At 49.2% G+C, this 24,599-nt stretch overlaps 3 protein-coding genes and 1 non-coding gene across 4 annotated transcripts; 3 read left to right on the plus strand and 1 right to left on the minus strand.

Annotated features, from left to right (window-relative positions):
* Nucleotides 1-500: 500 nt before the first annotated feature.
* LOC108924339 (uncharacterized) lies at nucleotides 501-6,031 on the minus strand. The gene is made up of 4 exons (XM_018735650.2): nucleotides 5,998-6,031; nucleotides 4,858-4,892; nucleotides 3,474-3,648; nucleotides 501-2,927 (listed from the first exon to the last, which is right to left on the minus strand). The coding sequence occupies exons 3-4, from the start codon at nucleotides 3,536-3,538 to the stop codon at nucleotides 2,294-2,296; spliced, it is 699 nt and encodes a 232-aa protein (XP_018591166.2). The 5' UTR covers nucleotides 3,539-3,648; nucleotides 4,858-4,892; nucleotides 5,998-6,031; the 3' UTR covers nucleotides 501-2,293.
* cntf (ciliary neurotrophic factor) lies at nucleotides 5,842-10,689 on the plus strand. The gene is made up of 3 exons (XM_029258804.1): nucleotides 5,842-6,233; nucleotides 8,842-9,147; nucleotides 9,587-10,689. Exons 1-3 carry the CDS (start codon nucleotides 6,072-6,074, stop codon nucleotides 9,773-9,775), a joined length of 657 nt encoding a protein of 218 aa, XP_029114637.1. The 5' UTR covers nucleotides 5,842-6,071; the 3' UTR covers nucleotides 9,776-10,689.
* Nucleotides 10,690-11,378: 689 nt separating this feature from the next.
* Nucleotides 11,379-22,738, plus strand: LOC108924504 (serine/arginine repetitive matrix protein 1). The gene is made up of 9 exons (XM_018735929.2): nucleotides 11,379-12,029; nucleotides 15,403-15,509; nucleotides 15,631-15,715; nucleotides 17,250-17,445; nucleotides 17,758-17,826; nucleotides 18,292-19,298; nucleotides 19,955-20,775; nucleotides 20,866-21,066; nucleotides 21,481-22,738. The coding sequence occupies exons 1-9, from the start codon at nucleotides 11,938-11,940 to the stop codon at nucleotides 21,735-21,737; spliced, it is 2,835 nt and encodes a 944-aa protein (XP_018591445.1). The 5' UTR covers nucleotides 11,379-11,937; the 3' UTR covers nucleotides 21,738-22,738.
* Nucleotides 22,739-23,907: 1,169 nt separating this feature from the next.
* trnaw-cca (transfer RNA tryptophan (anticodon CCA)) lies at nucleotides 23,908-23,979 on the plus strand. The gene has a single exon. It is a non-coding gene; the product is annotated as a tRNA-Trp (tRNA).
* Nucleotides 23,980-24,599: the final 620 nt, after the last annotated feature.

Consider the following 24,599-nt stretch of genomic DNA (forward strand, 5'->3'; position numbering starts at 1 on the left):
TCTTGTATGGTACTTCTGATATATGCCTCCAATTTTAAATTAAGGAACAGCAAGAGGAAGACCTGAGTCAATCAAATCTCAATAGTTTTGAGACAAGAAAATACTTTACCAGGTTTAACTACAAATCTGTGTGTCTTCTAAACATTATTATTGGTCATTGCTGTTAATGGGCTGTTTGGACATTAGAGACCACAGGCACCTCTTCCCTGTACACTAGTGAGCCTTTCCTTTTTCGAAATATTTTACTTAATAAAATGCCAGGTAGCACACTGGCACAGCAAGCAGAGCTGCTGTCTCACAACACCTGGGTGGTACAAGAGAGTGTGGGTTCAATCCCTGCTTAGTCTGTGTGACGTTGGCATGCTCTCCCTGTGTCTACATGGGTTTCCTCTTGGTGCTCTGGTTTCACATGCTGTTCAGGTGGACTGGTGACTTTAAGTCACGCATGGTGTGTGAGTGACAGAGAGAGTGTGTTCCACTGATGTATGGGTGAGTGATCCACTGTAAGTAGTGCATCTAGCAATGTGAGCCACCGTGGTGAATAAGGACTGGACTAGTATCACTAGTGTTCACTGAAAGTCGCTTTGAAGTAACATAAAACCCAGAAATACACTTCTTTCTTAATTTTAGCAGATCAATGTATATGTATTTGTCTCTAAGAGGACTGATGTAATATTGTGGCTCATTATTTCCTACAGCCTGTGAAGTTGACAGATTCCAGTTCACATGAGTTCTCATCCGTTATTCAGTGTCCCGCTATCCAGTTTTCTCGTCCGATATTAATATTGCATTAATCAATTGGTCTGAATTTTCACTTATCCGTTGTGCTGCACCGTCCCAAAGTGAGAAGGCATTTGAAAAGTGCCCCAAGCTGCAGTGAGAAGCACTGTAAAATGCAGTGCATTGTGGGAACAGTGTACCCACACTCTCAGTTGTGTTCTGCGTCTCCAGTCTCACCTGCATACTGCCCTGTTTGTGTATGTATCCTGATTCCTGTTGTGCTTTAATTTTCCAATCATTTATTTAAATGTGACATATAGCTTTTGTTTTCCTCAAGCCAGTCCTTGTACACTATCATGGTAAGTGTACTATATAAAATCTGTTTGTACACTACATCCTACATGAATGACATTCCTGCAAATAGCTAGCAGTTACCCTATAAACCCAATAAACTTTAAAAAATAAAGTAACAGATCTTTAATTTCTATATTCACAAAATAGAAAAATAAAGCAATGGGGAAAAAATATTAACTCAATTCCAAATGTGATAGAATGGTGAAGAAACTTGTTGGCTACTGTAACCATGAGCACAAGTTATAGAAGATAAATAGAGATGATGGAATAAAAATGACATTTTCTTGTATTCTTTTCTGGGGGAAAAAAACTAAACTGCATCAACCTTTTACTGTCACTGCTTTTTCCTTAGGAGATTAGGCATTATTCTTGATGGTTATGCATGGCGGTGAAGCTGGATTGGGCTTGGAACAAATTGGAATTTTTCCCCATTAGTTATGTTTTTCAGTACAGTATTTGGTTGGTTTACAGGAGAGAATTAGAATCACTGCACTGGGCATATGTGTGTATAAACATATGACCATAATGTTGTTTTAAATAACAGTGGAATCACAATTCGTTGACTGAGACATGACATTAAAAAGCAGCGGTATAACATTTACTCATTCAAGTGCAACTCATGACACTTGAGTGTACAAGGACCCATTAAGTTATTTGTACAATACATTTACTACACAGGAACTTCTTAATTTTTACATGTACAGTGCATTCAAAGTGTTCACGCCCCTTTTCCTTCTTCAGCCGTATTCTGACATGGATTAAACAATTTTTTAACTCTACACACACACCACAGCTGTATTTTTGCATTGTATTTCCTCGGAGATGTCGCTTTGGAGAAAAGCGTCTGCTAAATGAATAAATGTAAACGTAAACTGAAAAGCGAAAACAGGTCTACACACAAATTTCGTAGACATAATAAAAATAAAGTGAAATACCACATGTACCAACCCTTTACTGTATCGAGACTGTAATCACTGCCAAGGTTGCTCCAGGTCGTCTAGGGCATGACACTACAAGCTCAGCACACCTGGATTTGGGGATCTTCTCCCATTCCTCTCTGCAGAACACCTCAAGCGCTCTCGGGTTGGACGCACCACTATGTTCACATTCCAACACGAGAGACAATGGTCCGAACGCATCCAATAAATAAATACACGTAAATAAATGCGCTGTACACCGTTTAAGGCCCGCTCCGGTTATGTCTCTCACAGCCCTTCCCTCAGAGGAAAGGTGAAAACCCTTCTTTCCTCTGCGAGTCATACTGTTTGAGGGCCCTCTTTGGGGGAAGGAGGGTGTCACTCAGTCCAACCCTCCTCTTCTTCCTCGACTCTCCCTGTGGCCCCTCCCAGTCCCGCTCTGTAGTCGGGATGGAGTTGGAGGGGTTACCGTGGGGACCGTTGACGGCACCGCCCTGGAGAGGCACGGGCCTCTGCAGGTCGCTGTCATGGGCGAACTTGCAGCTGCTGCCGAAACGGCATCGGCCATCGCGCCGGTACGAGATGCACATTTTACGGCCCCCGATCTGCGAGGGCCGGGCGTCCGGGGTCAGAGGCACGTGTTTCTCCAGGATGCTGAGACGCTCCGCCGTCTGCTCCCTGAACGGGTTGGCGAACACACTGCTTCCTGAGAGCACGGCGGAGGGAGGTGGGGGCAGTCTGCGGCCAAGGGACTGGGCCGGCAAACTAGATGGGTTAGCCACGGACTTTTCCGGAACATCTGGGGCAGCCTGCGGCTCGGGGTCTGGCTCAGAGTCCGACTCGCTTGACCCCGATCGCGATTCCAGCAAGAAATTCCTGATCTTCTGAACACCTGGTCCACATCCACCTCTTCCAGTGTTCTCACCTTGATCAGACCTTCAACAGAAACATTTTCCATTTACCTTTTTTTTTTCTAAACTGCATTCTCTTCACTTGTCTCTTTTCCGAAGGGACCATAGCAGAGGAACAGTGTGTCAAATACTATTAGTTTAACTCACTTCTACAGTGTTTACAGCTCACGAAATGCTGTTCCTGAGCACTAGCAGGGAAGAACAAGGTGTGGAACATGTACATACACATTTAAGATAAACTGGTCGGCAATGCGCACTAAAGAGGCATTTGTAGAGACCTTTTTTTTTGTTTTTAGTAATTTTAGCTTTAATTTTAATGTAGCTCAAACGTCAAAGGACAAGAAATTTAAAATTACCACAAGAAATTTTAAATTTGTTAAAGCAGGAAGCTGAGATCGTTAGGTAACACTGTCCCGACAAACTGGGGCTCTGTGCGTGTGTGTGTGTAGCGCTTAAGTCACTCGGTTCTGCACAAATTTTCGAGTTACGAACGTGTTCGTAAGTTGAGCTTCCGCTGTGTACAGCCTCTCTCTCTAACGAAGAGCGTTGAAACGCCGCGCGCGCTACTTACTGGCCCCCGCGTGGCTCCTCTTCCTCCGACTCGGAGGACGTGCCGTAGCCCACCAGGCCGTCCATGGAGGACCCGTCCCGGGGCTTTCCGCTCCACCCGTGCGCGGGCAGGACACTAACGCCAAGTAGTGCCCAGAGGAAGCCGAGTTTAGCTCTCCGTAGACGTAATGCGGTCACTAGGACGGAGAACGGAGCGCATTGATTGATACCAAGAAGAAGTGCGGTCCCGCGAAACGACCTAAGGCTAAGTCACCAGAAACCGTAACCGCTGCACTTCTAGAAAAGACTTAAGATCCTGTTGCCGTTAGCTGCTTCACACCAGCACACGCGGGGTTCGCTGACAAACAACTGTAATTTCGCAAACAAAAATCTCCCACTGAAAGCTGCAGGATGTTAAGCAGAAGGCTTGTTGGAAAGACAAGTTCAACGACAGCGTTGTGCTTTCTGCGCTGGGAATAACGCATCGCTACTTCCGCTCGTTAGCGCCTACAGCGTTACGTATTGTGACGTCACGCGTCAGTGCACGTAATGAGCAACGGTTGCCAGGATTCAACCAATTCGAGCTGTAACCGAGATTATATCATAAATAATGCACCGTCTATTGACCGATTGCCTGTAACCTCATTGATTTTGCAAAATAGATACAGGAAATAACAGCTGCTGTTTTTGTCCAGTGTCATTTGACCGAGGAACTATATCATTTTACAGTTCTTTGAATGTGTTTACCACACACAGTTACAGTGTACCCGGCCGATGTAACATTTTAAGTCAGTTATGTTTATTTAATAATCAGGCATTTATAGTTGTGGAAAAAATCATAACATAATAAAGCTCATTTTGTTACATAACCTGTCTGACGATAAAATTAATGGGCACCTAGGCCTACTGTAGATGACTTGCACACTGCAAAAAAAATACCATTGAAGTAAAATTAGACAGGATTTGAAAATAAGGACTCTGCATGGGGTGTGCTCACAGGACAGCATGTGCTAACAATGCTTTACCCGAGCAGCGTTTTCTCCATGGAGCCATGCATGAAAATATGAATATAGTTCCTGAGGGAGGGTGAATAGGCGGAAAGGTACCTGCAGATGAATTTACCTGCACTCATTCACATGGCTTTCAGATAGTTTACCACTCCCTTTTCTAAAGGAGCCCTGCAGGCTCACTGTGAAGTGTTATTTGTGGAAAATATGTGGGAAAAGGTTGCACTTTGTGTCTTACATCATCACTAACTAGTACAAACATGTTGTACAATGCCAGCATGCAGAGCATATGTAGGACAATTTGTCAGAAAGTACCGTGTTTTTCTCTCAGCCATCTTTTCTGGTGTCTTGTGCGTCTTAGTGGTTCCATCTTAACCACAGTAAAAAGTGGAGGCTTACCTGGCAGGCACTTTCCACTGATGTTTACAGATTTACTGAAAAGAAAGTAGATGATATTCAGCATCCGAATCAGCAATCTTTCTTATTTGTACCAGTACAGTATGTAATTAACAATCTTTTAATGTTACGTGTTACAACTATTTTAGCAATCAATGAAATAATGCAGTGTATTTCAGCTGCTGGTATTTTAAACAGAAATGGACACATCTCGAGTGTAAAACTACATGCAGAACATGCTGCATGAAACACAGTAAGCTAAGCTGGGAAGGGCAAACTGGGGCATTGCCTCATCCTTTAAAATAAATAGCTAGATAGCGAAAAAGGATTACTGGAAAAATACCCGGGTACTGAAAAGGGGATTACACTGCTGTACAAAAGGCATTTTAGCAGCTAGCAGAACAGCAGAAGCAGTGATGCGGGAAATTCAGACAAGTCCCACATGGCATCGCACAGCAACAGCTTCCAGGAAAGAAACACAATGTTTTTTCTGCAAAACGAGATTCAGAATCAGAATCAGAACGAGCTTTATTGCCAAGTATGTTCACAAATACAAGGAATTTGACTTGGTGACAGAAACTTCTACAGCACAGACAGCATGACAGTGACAAGACAGATGAGGAGATAGAATATGTGAATGAAGGATAAAAAATATAGAAAAATATAAAGTACCCAATATACAAAAATAGTCACTAGACATTGTATGTATGTACAGGTACAGGTGTTCCACTAGAGATTCCATTGGTTCTTCCCTCAAGCCCACAGCCTGGTGTGTTTTAGTTTTGTACAGAGAAAATATTTTTTAAGGCATTATTTACATTTACAAGACTTACAGTGTCACACACTGATACACTGAATTGAAAAAGAGCAGTTATATTGCGTCGCACACAATGAATTAGAAAAGAACTGTTAAATTGTCACACACACTGATACACTGAATTAAATATCCCCGTCCCCCCCCCCGTCTCTTTAAAGGCCACGTGGGGGTGGGGTGACGCCTGAAATATAACTCTGTAACCAGACACCGAGAGGTGGAAACGGCGTGAAAGTTAAAACTCCGCAAGTTCCGACTTCGCTGCGGGGACGAGCGAAATTCGCGAGTGGATCGTTGGATCCCCGCAAGCGAGAACGTCGGAGACCCACCTGGCCTGGGGTAAACAGCGAAAGAGGTGATCTTCCCGACATCCAAAGCCTTGGGCCTCTCTTCAGGCAACTCCATGGCGGGGACGGGGACGGGGACGGGGACGGGGACGGGAACGGGAGCGAGCGCGAGCGCGAGGGCAGGTGGGCGCCGGGACTCGGGGGGGTCCGGCGCCGGTAGAGCCGCTGCTCTCGCGCGCCTGCTGCACCGGGACTGCAGTCGGCTGCTGGAGCTCTATGTGAGTATCCTCTTCTGCGTCATGCTCATCCTCATCGTCTTCATCATCACTGACCGCCACCACCAGGGCGAGACCGCTGTGAGAGACCACTTATTTGGAGTTCAGCATCAAAGCAGAGCGAGGGAACCAGAAATTACAGATTTTATATTTAGATATGTGTGTGTGTGTCGGTAAATTGAAAGTGTGTGTACATGGGCGGGGTGTGCGAGTCGGGGGCGGCTGCGCCGGACGGGGAAGGGAGGCACCGGGAGGGACGGAGTTTTCCGGCACTTTGCTCAGGATCTTCTCCCACGCGCGCACACCTTCTCTAGTCTTGTCTGCGCGCCCATATCGGGGCGTAATGAGAGCCTGAGCTCCTCTCTTCCCGAAACTCTTGGCGGGGATCTCATACAAAGCGAAGTAAACCAAGAAACATAGCAGGACTCTTTAAGGTGACGGACGCGGAGACAAACGGGGACCCAGCAGTTCTGAGGCACCACGCTGTAAAATTAACACTGAATAATGAAGGTGAGCTTTTTGTCATGCCCGGTAGTAATAGGGACCTTCTGTTACACACAAAGTTTGTGTGAATGGTATGTGAGTTGTAGCCAGGCCAGCTGATCCTGACTGGGCTGGACTGCACCTCAGTGGGCTCTTTGAAATCCAAGTGCCGGTTTCACTCCATCGCTGCTTTCTTTGCAGCCAAGATGGTGCAACAGGCACCATTATTACATAATTTATTTGTTTATCTGATACCCAACGAGTTCCACAGATCCGTCTTGCCCATCTTATCTGGCTGGAAGTGCGTATTAACGCTCTTGGAGTTGACGACTCCTCTCTAGGGTACAGTGTCAGGACCTGCTGGCTTTCGAAGGGGTCCTGATGATAGGTGACTTCACACTCTTTCTGCTGCATGCTGCAACCAAATGTGCCCTTGGTCCAGAACATCTTGGTTTCTCAACATATTTGGTTACTACCTTGACCAGGTTGGATGGTCATTGCTCTCCTGGCAGCTAAATTGTCACCATTTCTCACACACACAAATCATTCCATTTATTGAACGATGAGATATGATGCATTGTCACATCCCCTAAACTTGTTGGGTACAAGTATGATGATAACAGTGTATTCAAGAAATTTTGTCCTGAGTTACAGTAACATTAAAAATAACTAAATGATGATATTGTCTTGAGGTATGAGGTCAGAGATGAAAGGTTAATCCAGGTTGCTGGAGCAGATTATCTTGAAACTGACTGACTCCTGACGTCATGAAAAGAGAGGATGACAGTGCCGGTTGTGCTCATTTACATTTATCTGACACTTTTTGCCTAAGCAAATTACACTGTTAAGTTACTTACAATTATTACCCATTTACACAGCTGGATCATTTTTTACTGGAGCAGTTTTAGGGCAAGTACCTTGCTCTAGGGTACTATAGCTGGAGCTGAGATTTGAACCTGCAACCTCTAAGAGAAAGCAACAGAATATGATTAGCAAGATAAAAGTTTCTGGATGTTTTTCTCTTCTACATGCATGTTTATGGTGGCACGATGGTGCAGCGCGTAGTGGTGCCACCTCACAGCGCATGGGTGTTGTGAGAGAATGTGGATTCGATTCTCGCTCGGCCTGTGTGGAGTCGGTACATTTTCCTAGTGTTTCCGTGGGTTTCTTCCAGGTGCTCTGGTTTCCCCCACATTCCACACACACAGTTCAGGTGTATCGGTGTCTCTAAATTACTATTAGTGTGTCAATAGATGAGTGTGTGTGGCTACCCTGCGATGGACTGGTGTCCCGTCCAGGGTGTAACCCCCCACCCTTGCACACAATGCTTCTGGGATAGGGCCTGGTTCACCATGACCCTGATTAGGACAAACAATTAGTGAAACTGGGTGGATGTTTTTTTTTTTTTTTTCTTTTTATGTGCTTTGTGGATCCTGAGCTCTTCAGGTAATTGGGCTATAGAGTAAACGAAGGGGTATTTCACCAACAGAGGGACACAGATACAGACTCACAATTCTCTAAAAAGTCACTTACTCAAATACTACTGCTTTTACCCATGTGCATTACACCGGTAACCACATGTGGAACTGATGAGGAGCTCCTCACCTGCTCCATCTCGCATTTAGCTTAACACTGTAAGTCAATTTAGAGAAAAGCATCAGCTAATGACAACAGCTTATTAAGCCATGAGAAGAAACTCGCTCTGGTTGCTGCTGCTATGGTGCCAAATGCATGTGGTGGACTGTGGGGGGGAAACCAGAGCATGCGGAGGAAACCCATGCGAACATGGGGAGAACACGCAAACTCCACACCGACTGATTCTGGATGGAACTCATGTCCTCTTGTACTGTCCAGGTGCTACGAGACAGCAGTGCTCCCCATTGTGTGACCATGTCCGCCCACAGAGATGAATAAATGTGAATGTAAATTTGACGGAGCAGGTGAAATGTAAAATGTGCCTGTTCTGTCGGCGATGACACACAAAAAATTAATGTCGAGCCTGACGCCTTCTTGTAGACATCACAGGGTCAATACTGAAAGCCACATCCCTCGTTTCAGTGATTTTTTTTTTTTTTTTTTTAAACCTTGTCTTCATCACATCTTTTATCGCGTTGTCTCCTGCTCTCAGAAAGAGAGAGAGACGTTCCTGTGCGAAGTGACCATGAGCAAGGAGCGGATCGTGGCACCGTCTGCGTCGCTGGGCCGCCTCCCGGCCGACGAGCAACTCCGGCACCTGCACTCGGCCCTGCAGCAGTGTCTCGGCCTTCTGGAGGACGTCATTCGCAGGGAGAAGGAGGAGTTTGGGACTGATGGGAGCAGCGAGTATGGAAGAATGCAGAACACGGTGAAAGACAGACTGGGACACCTGCTGGGGAGCACCAAGCTCCTCCTAGTGGCCGGAGACGCAACTGCAACGCTCACTCCTGCCCCAGAGGTAGAGGAAAAACGCGATCGATGCCGATTGAGATCGTATCCTTATCCTCGCTTCGCACTTTCAGCATCGTTCAGCACTGAACGTTGGCTGCGTGGGTAACCCTGCCAGCAGCAGGTGCTGAAGAACTCTAGGACAGGTGCAATAAACAAGGCGATGATCACAGAAAAGTCCTCCGAGAACATCTCGGAGAAACGCCACCCGGACACACACTGCATAACCCCCGGTTACTCTGTGAACTCTGACCCCATTCGACCGGGACCTTTATTCCACATTTCCGCCCACTGCCAGTCTGAGTGTCACAGCTGAGCTTTTGCAGATGACAATCTCAGGAAACTAAAGCCACTTAGGTTCATGATGTGCTTTTTACCTTCCCTCCCTTTCCTGTATTTGCCTTCCTTGACCCCCACCCCACCCCACCCCACCCCACCCCACCCTGGAGGTGACAGATGGCTTGGAGAAAGGAAGCAGCTTTGGCCTAAAGCTCTGGACCTACAGAGTTCTGCAGGAGTTGATCCACTGGACGCTGTCAGCATCCCAGACCCTCCACAGCCTGCAGTCGCAAAGGGAGAAGGAGGCGCCAAAGGCAGCCAGGAGAGGGAGGAGAGGGAAGGGCAGGATGCGGAAGTGAGATGAGCAGGGGGAGAAGGAAGGAAGGATGGGGCACGGAGCCGAGACGAGGGCGGGGAGACAGGAGCACAAGGCGAGGAGGGGTGGGGAAAGAGAGGAAAAAGAGCATGTGGGAACAGATTACATTATATCTGTACTTCTAGTGGAAGGAAGAGGAAGTGGAGGATGGAAAAAAAAGATGAAGAGATGTCTAGAAGGAGTGAGGGATGTGTGAAAGTTGGAGGGAGGCACTGTAGAAGGTCACCAAAAAGCAGACAAACGGAGAGTGAAGAGAATGGAAAGGGGAAGCGGTTCCAGGGGCGTTGGACTCAATCAACTAATATTTCATTTAGAAATATAATGAGAAAGACTGCGAGTGACCAGTTCTCACCAAACCGTGCTGCTCTCTGGCTGAATTCACAGAATGATGTACATGAGGAGCGCAGTAACACAGCAACACTGTAACACAGTAAACAGTAACACAGTAACACTGATTGTTGAAGCTCTTTCCTGGGTCCAGCAGAGGGAGACACCGCTGCCCCCTACAGGTCAGTTGAGGAATTAACTTTAACCTCAATATTACTGTAGTGTAACGTGTTTCAGCATTAGGGCAAATGACAAAGACTAGTTTTTGTTTAGTCTTATTTGATTTGATCTGATTTTATTTTTAACATGCCAGCTACACTGCAGGTAGAGCCCAGAAGCTCGTGGACTTTGGCTGGAAAGCTGCCGTGGATAGAAAGTGAACAAACATGTCTGTTGCTGGAATATGAACAAAAAGCAGCAGAAACCTTTGTTGCGTTCACTGATTTATCTTTGGAAACACTATTTATGTTTGAGGTTGTACATTTTCACTGGGACTGAAAACTAATAATATAATTCAGATTTTTTCTGCTTGTCTTTTCAGCGCTGTAACACTAGACTACTGTACAATAAAGTGCCTATTTACAGAGACACAGTGCGGCCTGTGTGTATTTTTGATGTAAAATGCTAAATGGATGTTGGAAGAAAATGGTTGACTCGTGTGTGTGTGTGTGTGTGTGTGTGTATGAGAGAGTGAGTGTGGAAGAGAGAAGGCAGGACTACATGTGTGAGGGAAGGGGGGAGGGTGTGTGTGTGTGTGTGTGTGTGTGTGCGCGCGCGCGCGCACCCGTGCGTGCCTGCCTGTGAGAGGGGGAGGGAGGAAAAGTGTGTGTGTGTGTGTGTGTGAGTGAGAGAGAGAGAGAGAGAGAGAGAGAGAGAGAGACACACGAGAGATTATGTGTGTGTGGCAGGGAGAATGCTGCACACACACTTGCCTTTACTGATGATGCGCCACGTATGTAGATGTTTGCAGTTTATTTCTACAGTAACGCGCGCCGTCCAATTCAGTGTGTTTGTTTACCCCCACGCGCACCAGCCATAATAGAGCGAACTGTGGCGCGCGGCGGAGGCGCTGCGGTCCCGCGGGAGCCGTTCAGTTAATGGAGCGACGGACCTTGTTGTGCGAACCGCGAGGCCTCGGTGCTTAATTACAGCAACGGTGCTGCGCCCCCCTGCGGCCGCTCGCCGCACCTGCAGCGGGAGGGGATGAGCGGAAATAGCACGCGAGGCGCAGCAGAGGGCGCTGTTTCCCCGCCCGCTGGCGCGCGCTCCCTCCCGCAGTATCGTGTGGTCAAGAGGGAAGGGAAAACTCGGCTCTAACTCGCTTCATTCTCGCTACATTCGCACGTAGACGCGAAAAGTGAGGTAAATGCTGGTACGAGCGTCGCGAAAGCACCGTCCCCGACACTCGTCCGCGCTCTAAAGCAGCGAATGTTGTGTTTTTCGGCGGACGGAACCATTCGGAGACGGCGCGTGCAGTTCGGGGGGGTCCGTCCGCTGAACCGGGCCGTCGGGCGGCCCTGTGGCGCGGTCTCTCTGCTGACCCTCCGCGCTCGCTTGTTTGCCGACAGCGTCTGTACCGGGCCGCCGTCGCGTGTCACCCTCTAAGGTTCGACGGGCGCCCTTTTCGCGGGCCTGGCTCTCCGAGTCCCTCCCTCCCCTCGCGCGCCGCCGTGGACGCGCCCGCGTCGACCTCCGCGCGGACGGGCTGAGGGAGCGAGCGGGCGAGCGAGCGCAGCGCGAGACGGAGCAGGACGCGAGGACGGACGACGGAGAGCGCGAGCCCATCCCTCAGGAGCCCGAGCGCGAGTCCAGCGGAACATGGCGGAGCCCGTGCGCTCGCTCTTTGACTACCGCGAGCCTCCGACCCTGGACAGCGACGGGGAGGGGAGCAAACCGGCGCCCCCCCGGGGGTAAGAGATAGGGCGCGAGCGCGCGCACACACACACTCGGAGACAGTAAGTGTGCTTGACACAGTGACAGTGCGACCCCAGTGCGGAGATACAGTGTTACAACGCGACACTTTACAGTCTGTGTTACAGCGGTGTGTGCTGTGTGTGTGTTGCGGTTCCGCGTGCTCTGTCGTGTGTGTGTGTGTGTGTGTGTGCGCGCGCGCGCGTGCGTGCGCGCTACAGCGCCTGTTGCCATGATAGGAGTGTCACTGTGTGTACGGGAGGGTGTGTGTGTGTGTGTGTGTGTGTGAGAGAGAGACAGAGGATGTTCGCGTCAAAAGTACAGTGTGTATGTCTTTGTGTCATCATCATGTATGATCCAAGAGCTGTGGGATCAAAACGAGTGTGTGTGTGTAACTGTTTTTTGAGGCAGATGCTACAGCAGTAAAATTTACCACCTGTAATATATATTTCATCGGTCAGATTAGGTTTACTCACAGTAGAGCACTGCGTGTGTGTTGCTGAGTGCGAGGGGGGGAGGGAACAGGGGTGTATGCGTGACAGAGAGAGAGAGAACCGGGTAGATGTTTGCGTGTGTGGGGAGGGGGAGTGCAGTGCCCTGGTAGAGGCTGTGTGTGACAAAGAGCAAGCAGCAGTGTGTGTGTGTGTGTGTGTGTGTTTGAGCTGGAGAGAAAGGGAGGGGGAGTGTGTGTACCAGAGAAGGTGTGTGTGTGTGTGTGTGTGTGTGTGCGCGCGCGCACGCTCCTGTGAGAGAGAGGGAGAGAGGGGAACCAAGGGGGAGGGGGAATGTGTGTGTGCAAGCAAGCTAGAGAGAAGGGTAGTCGGTGTGTGTGAGACAGAATGTGACTGTGTGTGTGTGTGTCAGTGGAGGGGGGAGTGTGTGTGCAAGGCAAGAAGGGAGGGGTAGTGTGCGTGTGTGTGCAAGAGAGAGAAAGGCAAAGGGTTCTGAGTGTATGAGAGGAGGTGTGTGTGTGTGTGTGTGTGAGAGAGAGAGAAAGAGTGTGTGTGAGGAGGGAGACGGGCGGGGTGTGTGTTTGCGTGTGCGAGAGAGAAAGAGCTAGAGGGGAGGGGAGTGTGTGAGCGAGAATGTGAGGGAAAGAGTGTGTGTGAGAAAGAATGGAAGGGAGTGTGTGTGTGTGTGTGTGTGTGTGTGTGTGTGTGTGTGTGAGAGAGAGAGGGAGAATGGGAGGGGCTGTGTGAGGGACAGAGAAAGGTGTGTGAAAGGAATTGAACAGAAAGGATGGGGAGAGCTTGTGTGAGGAAAGGTGTGTTTCTGTTTTCCTGGGCAGAGTGTGTGTGTGTGTATGGAGGGTGGCAGATATGTAACGCTGTTGGATGTGTGTGTTTGAGTGACAGAGGATAGGAAGGTTGTGTGTGTGTTTATTGATGAGTATGTGACACAGAGGAGGGGTAGAGTGGGTGAATGTGTGCATGAGAGAGGGGAGGGGTGTGAGAGAGAGAGAGAGAGTGTGTGTGTGTGTGTGTGTGTGTGTGTGTGTGTGACAGACAAGAACATGTGTGCGTTCATGAGAAATAGATGAGATGATTGTGGAATACAGAAAAGTGTGTGTAAGAGGAGGAAAATTTTCTGGAATGGACAGGAGTGTGTGTGTGTATAAAGGAAGTGTGCGTACTAAAGAATAGTACAGAAATGTTAGGTGGAGAGTGTGTTAGAGACTGTTGATGAGGGGAGTGTGTTCATGTATGTCTGAGGCAGACTGGAGGGGGTGGGGGTCAGGGAGTGTATGTGTGTGAGACACAACGCAGGCAATAGTGTGTGCATGCTTGGTTGATGGAGAGTAAGTAGTGTGTGTGGTGTGTATGTTTGGAAAAGAGTATGGTGTGTGTGTGTGGGAGACAGTGAAAAGGGAGGGAGTGTTTGTGCATCTACTTTGTTTATGAAAGAGAGGAAAGGAAAGTGTGTGTCTCTGTGTGGGCGGGTATGTTATATGTGAGAGGGGGAGGGCAGAGTGTATTTCTGTGTGTGTGTGTGTGCGTGCGTGCGTGCGCGCGCATGCATGCGTGCGTGTGCTGTGGAGAAGGAGGGAGAGAGAGCGGGTGTGTGTTTGATTACTGAGACAGAGAGAGAATGTCCAATGAAGTGGGAGTGTGTGTGCGCGACACGTGTGTGTGTGTGTGTCTACATGTGTATATATGAGCAAATGAGAGCAATGAATAAAATAAGGGAAATCTCCTTTGTGTGTGTATGTGTGGGTATGTCACCCTCAGAGGGGTACAAGTTGTGTGAGACTATGCTTTTTGGGGTGGGGGCAGGATTGTGTGTGAGAAGGGGCATCAGTGTGTGCCTTTGGTTATTTTTGGCTGTGTGCGCATGTATGTGTCCTGCTGTGTGTGTGTGCGTTCGTTCGTGCTCACGCATACCTTTGTGTAGAGTTAAAGTGAGGAGAGGGCTTTCAAATAACACTGGTATACAGATGAAGTGAGTTGTGTGAAATGTGACCTTGGGTTCGAGGAGAGCCTTCGTGGTCATCTTGTAACCTTGAGGATGAGCACACACACGCGCACACACAAATGCACAAAACACAGCTGTTTGTCTGTTTTGTGGGGCCTTTTCACCACAGTAAACTGATTGGTGAACCAAACATCTGCAGCTGATGGCAAGACTCAGGAACTCCTACCGTTCCCAGGCCAGATAGACTGAGGTTCGAGTCCCTCTTCAAAGGGATTGCTGTTTACTCGGGCATAGGCAGGTGGCGTAGTGGTTAGAGAGGGATTGGAATCCCACCTCCTGCTGTAGTACCCTTGATGAAGGTACTTATTGTGAAGTGATGCAGTAAAAATTTCCCTGTGGTATGAAGAGGTACATCAATGAAAGCAGCTCAATGTACAATCCTGACAGTGTAAGTTGCCATGGGGAAAATGATGGATTGAATAAACTGGAATAATACTACAAACAATTGAGGTATGGGAGCAGACCTCTGTGTGGTCAAGAACAAAGTCCTCTGGTCAGCTGTGGAACGTGACCACAACCTGTAGCAAGCAAACATCTTTGATGACGTTGTCACGGTTACAAAGGAATGCAGTATCAATGGCCGAAGCTCATCTTCTTGTGAGCGACTCCATAGCTGATGGGTGTGTCGACGACGGTTGTGGAACGTGCCTTCAACAATAAACGTGCTAATTTGAACGTGTGTACTGCTCCAGGCCCTCAGACCATACTGGCATGGGTTCAAAGGCCGACCGTGAACGCGTTTGTATCTAACTACCCCTTGGTGTGCGGGCTGTGGCCCTGAAGTGGGATCAGGGGGCATTGCAGGCCACTGAGTACGTGCGCGTCTATAAAGTTGGTTGGTTGCTTCATTGATTGGTGTGTAATGTATGTGCGTTATTGATGAGGCTATGTGTCCTACAGGCGTGTGTGTGGCCGGAAGAGGAAGGGGACCCCGGTGAAGGTGTGTGACAGGGTTTTTGTCACCGAGGATGAGGAGGAGAGTTTGTCGGAGCACAGCTTTTGCCCAGGTAACTGTCCTGTTCAATAAGCATCCAGTGTGGGTGTGCACTTTGTCCCTTTACACACACACACACACACACACACACACACACACACGTGATGCTGTGGCTCCGCCCATTCTCCTCCCAGGTGACGGGCAGTACCAGGAGGGCGAGGAGGACAGACTGCCTCCACCTGACAGCTCGTATTACCTGGCAGACCCCTCCCCGATTTGGTGAGATGTGTGTTTTGTGTTGCCTTTGAGTGTAGTGTGTGGCTCTGAACCTCACCTGGAGCTCCTGCTGAAGGTACACGGAGGTGTCGCCTTCGTAACGATCACCTGTGTGTTCATAATGACTGGCATGTTGGATTCTGTGTGTTTCTGCTTGCATGCAGTGCGTAACTATAAACTGTGTGTTTTTCTTCATGACGTACATTCATTTATCGGCCGGTTCTCTCCAAGGCAACTTACACTGTTAAACTACCTATAGTTATTTACCCCTTTATACAGCTGGGTAATTTTACTGGACCAGTTTAGGGTAAGTACTGCGCTCAAGGGTATACTATACCTGGAGGTGAGATTTGAACCAAAGGCAGCAGCTCTGATCAGAAGGCAGACATGTGAGTAGTAGGATGTGGGCTTCTGTGAAGCAGCTAGATGGAACATCTCAGATATGTCTTACGCCTATAGTTGGGATAACTGGACTTCGGTAGTCTCGCAGGGGCCAGGAATCATACTCACATCTCCTGCGTAGCAGACGAGAATTCCACCACTGAACCGTCAGAACACAGCAGTTGTGCAGCAGTAAGATTCCTTGCCGTGTTCTAGTGGTACCATCTGTGTAGTCGATACTTGACTGCTTTTCATCAAAACGTTGTGGTCAAACATGTAGAAAACAAATTGAACGAGTGTCTCCATTTCACAGTTTTCAACAGTCGGTCAAAGTTGGTTGTTGGGTCACAAACGCAGCTGCAAATGGTGTGTTGGGGACTGAAGTGCACCGGCTCTTCAACTTACACACACTGTTGGGGCTGGAAGTGTGTTTGCAACTCCTTTCTTTACCAGTTTGATTTGTTTGTGACTCTGGAGTCAATTTTACTGCTGCTACAAAGCGACAGTAAAAGCTTGACAATACAGATAATACAATTTCTTGATTTGTTTATGGGTGAAGCTCTGTTTTAAAAAAAAAAAAAAAAAAAACTCAAATGCACCTATAATAAAGTTAAAAATACTGAGAGTTATTTTAACATTTTCACCAATCTTAAGTTTAAAAGTAATCCGAAATGCCTGGAAATAGTTCAGGAAGACTAGTTCTATCTAATGCTGATTGTGAACTGATTCATGCCATAAACATGTGCAGCCCTTCCACCTTGTCATTGATCACCAACACTGAGGAGCACCAGACAGGAGCTCTAAACACTGGAAGCAGGTTGAATTAAAGCAGGGTCTCGTGCGCCTTCTTGCTCTCGACTGCCTTCTGTTGGCTTTGGGAAAACGCCTAGTGTGTGCTCTGCTGCAGGCACAAATTTTAAGAAAATAAGTGAAGAAAATGTAATTTAAAAATAAACTGAAAATGTTTATCTTGAAAAATGCATAACTCAAGGAGACACCCTATAGGTTCTGTGTTGGATACGAACGATTAGCGTAGCTATTAAAATCATTTCAGGTTGGGTTTGACGTCTGAAGATGTTTACATTTGCAGTTAATGCTTGGATAGATGGCTCTTCTCTCTCAGCTGTGTTCACGTACCTCTCTCTCTCTCTCATAGTGTGTCGGACCTCGGCGATGAGGGCGGAAGCGGGGCCAGGGGGAGCGTACTGTACCCACCGCCTCCCAACTGCCGCATCCGAGAGGTGCATTGTGGGAGTCAAGTGCGGCTCGTCGTCATAGCGATCCGAGACATCTCCAAGGGCGAGGAGATTACCGTAAACTATAGTCTGACGGAATGGGGAGAAAATGCCATGGTGAGACGACATAGCTGTGCTGTTTGTGGAATGAACCGAGTCGCTGCGCTTCTCATTCACTTATACATTTAAAGTAATGTGTGAAGTAACGCTTCTCACAGCAAAATCCAGAATAGCTTACACTTAAAGGTTTGCATATACGCCTTTGACTGTTACAGCATCTCGATGACAATGATGGCACAGGCGCTCTTTATTTTTTTTTTATATTTATGTGGCTTTTATGGTCTTTGTATGAAAAAGTACCAAAGTGACTCTTCCTGCTTCCCATATGATTTGTTGATCTTCCTTCTCTCCTCGTTCTTATCGCTGCAGGGATTCCACAGCTCCGTGTCCCCTGGTGGGTTTGAGTGCAGCTCTGATCCCGAGAACAACATCAAGAAGGTAACATCACCCCTTGGTCACATCTGTCTGTGCATCAGAGTTCAAATGAAGGTGGGACTCCGTTCTGCAATGTCCCCTGTGCCAGTGACCATGCACCTCATGGCAGGTGCACCTGGACGTGGTCTTCAGGATCTAATGCTTGGTTCTATGAACATTACAGGGTCACATTAGTGCAGAGGCAGGCAGCACACTGAGAAATGGCAAATACTTCCATGTGCTCTAAAGAGTTTGAGGTCAAAAGTTGGTTAATTTAAGTTCTGACTGTGGTACTCTGCAGTACCACGGTATTGTCCATAACTACAAACCTATAGCTTCATGCCAGCGGTTTGGGTCATTCTATAAGATGCGATTGGTCAGACCTGTAACTCTTATTGAAAGAGGACCCTTGACTCCTAATGTTGGTTGAGGCTCAGGAAGGGGGGCGGAGTTTGCCTATTGCATTAATGCAGCTGTCCCTGCCCACAGGAGGAGGAATCGGGTCCCGTGTCTCTCTCGCTTGCTGTCTCAGACTACCTCACGCCCTCCTGGTCCCTCTCTCCATCATCGTCCCCTCTCTCCCACTCGGAACCCAGCGACTCTGATCACGAGGATGAAGAGGAAGACGAGGAAGACGAGCTGGAGGAGCAGCGAGGTCGCATGTTGCGGCGACGAAAGAGGCGGAAGACGCCCGCTGCGTCCAAGAAGAAGGCGTCTCCGAGGGCCGCCAGCCGCTCACACCCCTTCTCCCGCTCTGTGCCTCAGACCGCTGCGTCTCGGGCTCTCTTCAAGTCCCCTGCCCCAGCCCCCACCACCAGTATCAACAACAACATTAACATTAACATTGGGCGCGGTGTGGGTGGGGCCACAGGAGGTCCTGCACCGAAGCAACGCTGCCAGCACTGTGGCAGGCACTTCCGCTCACTGGCCCGCCACCTGGCAAAGCACCATGCCCAGCAGCCTGAGGTCAAGTCCAGCATGGAGCTCAGCCAGTTCCGCCCTCACACAGGCCCCGCCCACTCCCACACAAGCTCCTCCCTACCTTCGTCCTCATCTGCCACTTCATCCACTCCACCCAGTCTCTTCACCAGGGACGCGCAGCCTGGTGCGATGTCCCTGTCTCTGTCCCTGACTCCATCAGCTCACAGCCACGCCCCCACAGCGTCCAGGAAGAGCCCAGCCCTCTCGACCTCTCCCAGAAAGAGTCCCATACCGGCACTGCAGTCTCCGCCTCGGAAGGGGTCCGTCTTAGCTGCTGCACCAAAAAAGAGCCCCGCCCCTTCAACTCCTCCCAGGAAAGGTGGACGTCGGATGAAGAAGGAGAAAGAGGAGGAGGCAGAGCCGGCCGAGTCAGGTGCGGGGCGAGTGAATCAGGTGCAGGAGGTGCCGCCCCCGACCACCTACCGGAGTGAGGCTAAAGGAGAAGAGCAACAGGAAAGGGCACCGGGAAGAGAGGAGGAGAGTGCAGGAGAGGACAAGAAAGGGGCTGTGACCAGGTAGGGAGTGGGATTTTCCTCCATCCATTTCCCCCCGCCCCCAGTCTGCGTGCTGTGCAGTTCCACTTCCTGTTTGGGTTCCATCGCCATTAACCGTTGCTTTGTCTCTCATTGTGATTGTGCTTCGTCTGTGGCCGTTTGCCAGGGAGAGCAAGTCTCAGGGCTTTTGGTCAAGTCAGGTCACACGAGATCCGTCCCTGAAGCAACTAGGTGCTCTGCTGTTACTCAGCTGTGTCAAAACTTGAGCCCCGAAACAACAGAATTGTTTCATATTTGCTCATTTTAGCTGATGCTTTCCTGTAAATTAACTTAGAGCGTTAAGCTACTTACCATTATTTACCCATTTGTACAGCTGGGTAATTTTACTGGAACAGTTCAAGGTAAGTATCTTGCTCAAGGCGGGGATCAAACCTGCAACAGTTGATCCAAAGATAGTAACTCTGACCACTACACTACCAGCTTACCAGGTCACGTCCCCACAACTTTTCCTAGCAAGTAGGATGCGAGAGGAAAATTGAAGCGAGGGTAATACGATGGTGAACATTAAAAGATGCCAGTGTTCTTACATGACATACTGCGTGTCTGCCTTGAACGCAACACGTTAATATCCAGCAGCACGAAGTGTAACATGGGTCCTGTTCCTGTCTCCTCGCCAGTGCCGGCCGGTCCCACATGTTGCCGCTGCTGTCGTCGCTCTCGTCCCTGGTCATATACTTGCAGCGCCTGCAGCACTCGGCCTTCCTGTCGCTGTCGCGCTCGCCACAGTCGGCTGAGGCCTGGCGGCTGCTGTGTCACTCGAGCCTGGCACTGCTCATCCTCTACAATCGGCGGCGTGAGTGTGAGGCCTCCAAGCTCACTCTGCAGGAGTACTGTGCCCGCGTCCGTCCGCAGTGTCCCGCCCCGGTACCCCCCGGGGCCCCACCCGCCCTCACCCCGTTGGAGGCCTCGCTCTCTCCTTTCGAGCGCCAGGTGCTTCCCCACCTCCCACGGGTGGGTGTGCAGGGCAAGCGGGGCCGCGTGCAGCCCCTCATCTTGCCGCCCCACAGCGAGCCTTGCCTGGAGCTGCTGCTACAGACCCGTTCGGGCGTGGGCGTGGACCCGCAGAACCCCTACGTGTTTGCACGGCCTTACCACTCGCCAGCCACGCCCTTGCGGGGCACCGACCTACTGCGCAGCCTGGCACGTGCCAGCGGCACCCGCAATCCGCGTGCACTCACCCAAACACGGCTGCGCCGGCAGGTGGCCATCCTCACACAGCTGTTGCTGCTGGTCGAGGGTGAGGGGGGCGAAGGAGGTGCTGCTGCCCGTCGCCTCGAGAACTTCCTGCAGAAGGAGTACCATGTGACGCAGAGCTGCTCCGGCATCGCCCAGGACCCGGGGCTCATGGGACGTGTGGCTCGTGTGGTGCTATGCGGCGAGAGGGACGGTGTCCTCTTTCGGGGCATGAGCCTGCACCACATCTGCCTGGAGCTAGACGGTGAGACGTGGTTCGGGGGATGGGCCTTGGGTCCTCTGTGTAAAGCACTGTGGTGAGGCATGGGCAAGTGACAGCTTTGTGCCCCCACAGTGATGTCGGGGAACTCGGCCGACTCCTTCTCGGATGACTCCGAGGGAGAGCGGGCGCCGGGCAAGGAGAGCGCCACCAAGAAGGACGCAGCCACCTCCAAGTCGCCCCGCCAAGGCAAAGCCAGCTCCACCCCTGCCTCAGCCAGCCAGGCCGGCTGTACCCCGGTATCTCGCAAGAGGGGTGGAGGGCAGCCCAAGCCAGGTAGGCGTGTGTTAGGTGTGTGTGTCTGTCTGTCTGTGTGTGGTGTTGGTGTGGGAATGTCGTCGTTGGAGGAGCTATGTACACACGTGGGCCGTGTCCTCTGCGGGTGTCCGTTGGGCCCCACCCCTCTGTGGTGATACTGTACACACAAGCACAGTGTGTTAGTGGAGTCTTTTCCTTTGTGTAAACAAACTGTATGAATTTGACTCTGGGAGGTGGTGTGTGTGTGTGTGTGTGTGTGTGTGTGTGTGTGTACCTGCATGCTCACGTGGCTGTGAGTGTACCTACTAACAAATGTTTCTGGAGTGCCTTGTGTGTGTACGCTGTATACACAGCCATCCCGGTGCACCGTGACTGCCACTCGCACGCACTCAATGCACACTGGGCCTTTGACCGGCGTGTTGCCCCCTGCAGGGAAGCGTGGGGTCCTCAAGCGGCCATGGTCGGAGGCAGAGCGTGCCGCTGTGGAGACCCACCTGACGAGGAACATCATGGAGCTGCGGGTTCCTGCCAAGGCAGACTGCGAGCGCTGCCTTCAACACTGCCCCCTACTGGTGGCCAATCGCAGGGACTGGCGTGCCATCAAGTTCTACTGCCACAACCGCATCCAGCTGCTGAAGAAAAAGGGCAGGCGGGAGGTGGCGGAACAGGGTGGCTCCGGCACCATCTGAGGGGGTGGGGGGAACTAGCACTCTGTGTCCAAAACTGTTGGCTGCACCAGCTTGATGTAGTAGTGAAGTGAAAGCACACACTGCAGAGAGGTTGCACTCTGCAGCAGTTGATGTTACACCCACCCCATCCAGAACATGAAGTTCGGGGTTGGACGATACCCCCCCCAGCACCGCGCTGGTTCTTTTTCTACCTCTGTTCTCAGTCGTTCATTCAGCATTGTTCTTTGGACAGGTGTTCAGCTCACCTGATGTTCCAGGTGTGAAGAGGAGTGTGTGTGTGTTCCCTGGTATCCCCTGGACAGACCTTGACTTATTTCCCTCTGTCTGCAAACGTACCATTATGCAGACACAGGGCTACTGTTGTTGTGACGAGAAGGGACACACACACACGCTCGATTTCGCCGACTGAACTGAAGCGAGTGTGATGCAGCCTATTTCTCATTCCATCTTCCTGCTGGGAACCGCAGCTGTAAAATTCTTGTTACTTTTATGAACAAAAATGTGAGCGGAGCATTAGCAACGTACATATGAAGTGATGTACAGTATCATTTTGCCACTTGACTACCTGCATATTTGTTGCTGTTTTGTTGTATTTTTACAATACAGTGACAGGTGTATGGAAATTGAATTTAATGACAGCACTTCACTGACAGTGGTTTTAATACGTATCATAATAATTATTGTTATATGACCGTTCTACTGGAGGACACTGAATGAACCTCGGGAATGTTCCAGAACTCGGTTAGTGGAAATGCCCTGTGTGTCATGGCAGAAAGCAGCTTTGTGTGTTTTGTCCTTTTCCTTTTTGTTGTCATATACTTGAAGTTATTTAATAATGTCCATTTTCTCTCATTGGAGACACTCACAAACTCAAGGTTCCTGTTGCTCATGTACAGAATATTATATTTCACATTCTTGTACTGCTCACTGATATTTTGATTCCCATGGAGACATGCTGTAATTTTTTCTGTAAATAATCTGTGAACCTATAAAAGGATTTGCCCCAAAAAACTATGTAAAATACCTTTTGTTTTGTGTTAGGATTGTTTTTTTTTTTTTTTTACCATATCTAATAAAGTTAGATTTGTATTTTATAGTGTGCAGCTCCAGAATTCCACTGAGTACAGTTTTGTGCTGCAACCTACAGTTCTTTTTCTTTTAAATTAGAGAAATAGGAACTTGTATGTGTCCTGTATTGTCAGTTCTTCACGTGCAAATTGAGTAAAACCCTCTAGTTTTTTTGTTATTTTTAAAATCCCTTTTAAAACCAGAATTCTTAATGATTTATTAAGCTGGTCTCAGGTCTGGAGAACTGGTCCAAACCAGCTGTGCTGTCTTTGTGGGGGGGGGGGGGGGGCAGTTGTTTTCCTGATTGGGTTCACCTGTACGCACGCACACACACAAACTAGTCTCCTGGTTGAAATGACAGCAGCTGCTGCAGTCATTAGAGTTGCTCCCTTGTAGTTGAAGGACTCGGGTTTGAATCTAAGCCCCTCTGCAGGGCCGAGTGGATACAGTGGAAATGAGTGCTGTATAAATAGGTAAAACAGTGTAAGATGCCTCGGAGAAAGTGGTGAATAGTAATGGGGAAGGCAAAGTGTCACGTGAGGGTCTGACATAGGAATACAACCAAAGTGAAGGAATCATGGGAACTGGGGCCCTTCAACATACTGTGTTTGTACTGTGTTCACACTATCCTTACTGTCCCTTTTGCTGTGTCACCTGATTCATATTGTTACTGTAGCGCTGCTGCCCCCCCCCCCACACACAGAGTTAACCACATGCATTTTTGCCACACGCGTTTCACCTGTAATGTTTCTGCACAAAATTTTGCAATGGCTTTGTGTCGGGGGTGGGGCGCGCGCGAAAGCTGCACGTGCGTGACGTAGCACACGTACCGACAGACGCGCTCACGGAACGCAGACAAAGAGGGCGCTACTGATTGCTTTTTTGCACTTTGCAGAGAAAAAACGAGTGGACCCGAGTGAGGATCATCATGCTGAACAAACTAAGAAGCAGAAGAAAGGGCAAACGAACGAATGCGTGAAGGGAGCGATGGAAACACAGACATAGAGGAAATGAAGCGCTCAGGACTGTTCACGTCTCGATTCGGCACGCGAGTGGCGCGTGCAGTGCCCCTGAAAACGGATGTGGCGCTCTTGGCGCCTCAGACCTCGTGGCGCAACGGTAGCGCGTCTGACTCCAGATCAGAAGGTTGCGTGTTCAAATCACGTCGGGGTCAGTGACTTTTTTTTTTTTTTTTTTTTTTTTTTTAAAAGATGTACATTTTAAAATCAGCCATAACGGTACTTATACAGTGCAGTACTCTACTTTGCAGCCCGCAGCACTGACGCCAAGTAAGGATGACGAACCGGTGTGGCACGTTTGTTACAAAGCAAAGCAGCAACTTTGAGCGGGAGGAAGAGCAGTCCACTCGTGTGTTTCCACAGAGGCCAGAAGCTTCCTGTGAGGAGCCCCTAGGCCCTGCCTCTGATGTCACCCTAGAACAGAGTTTTATTTGCAATTTTTCCTATTGTCATAAAGCCTTTGACACCAGTGAACACAAACTGACACAGTGCCAGCAGTGGTTCAGGTGAACTCAGAGGAACAACTTTTTGTCAGTTTTGTGTGGAAAGAAGAGTCAGAGAAGGTTCCCCCCTTTCTCCTCACTGTCACACTTCATAAAGAGGAGAGCTCTTACAGGAATCCAACAGCACTTTTATCATCAATCACTTAGCTGAGGACACCATTTACATTTATTCACTTAGCCAATACATTTCTCCAAAGCAACTTACAATGTTAAGGTGACAATTATGAGATGCTTATAATCATCTACCTATTGACACAGCTGGGTAATTTTAG

This window comes from Scleropages formosus, chromosome 16, assembly GCF_900964775.1.
Source record: "Scleropages formosus chromosome 16, fSclFor1.1, whole genome shotgun sequence".
Classification (NCBI taxonomy): domain Eukaryota; kingdom Metazoa; phylum Chordata; class Actinopteri; order Osteoglossiformes; family Osteoglossidae; genus Scleropages; species Scleropages formosus.

What these genes read in the sequence shown, in the direction of transcription:
- LOC108924504 (XM_018735929.2), top strand. Translation starts at nt 11,938, where the DNA reads ATGGCGGAGCCCGTGCGCTCGCTCTTTGACTACCGCGAGCCTCCGACC. An exon ending in AATGGGGAGAAAATGCCATG is followed by an intron (nt 17,446 to 17,757) that starts GTGAGACGACAT and finishes TTATCGCTGCAG; the next exon opens with GGATTCCACAGCTCCGTGTC. An exon ending in AAGAAAGGGGCTGTGACCAG is followed by an intron (nt 19,299 to 19,954) that starts GTAGGGAGTGGG and finishes TCTCCTCGCCAG; the next exon opens with TGCCGGCCGGTCCCACATGT.
- LOC108924339 (XM_018735650.2), bottom strand. Translation starts at nt 3,538, where the DNA reads ATGGACGGCCTGGTGGGCTACGGCACGTCCTCCGAGTCGGAGGAAGAG. An exon ending in GAGGAGCCACGCGGGGGCCA is followed by an intron (nt 2,928 to 3,473) that starts GTAAGTAGCGCG and finishes TTTCTGTTGAAG; the next exon opens with GTCTGATCAAGGTGAGAACA.
- cntf (XM_029258804.1), top strand. Translation starts at nt 6,072, where the DNA reads ATGGCGGGGACGGGGACGGGGACGGGGACGGGGACGGGAACGGGAGCG. An exon ending in GTCGGCTGCTGGAGCTCTAT is followed by an intron (nt 6,234 to 8,841) that starts GTGAGTATCCTC and finishes TCCTGCTCTCAG; the next exon opens with AAAGAGAGAGAGACGTTCCT. An exon ending in CGCTCACTCCTGCCCCAGAG is followed by an intron (nt 9,148 to 9,586) that starts GTAGAGGAAAAA and finishes CCCACCCTGGAG; the next exon opens with GTGACAGATGGCTTGGAGAA.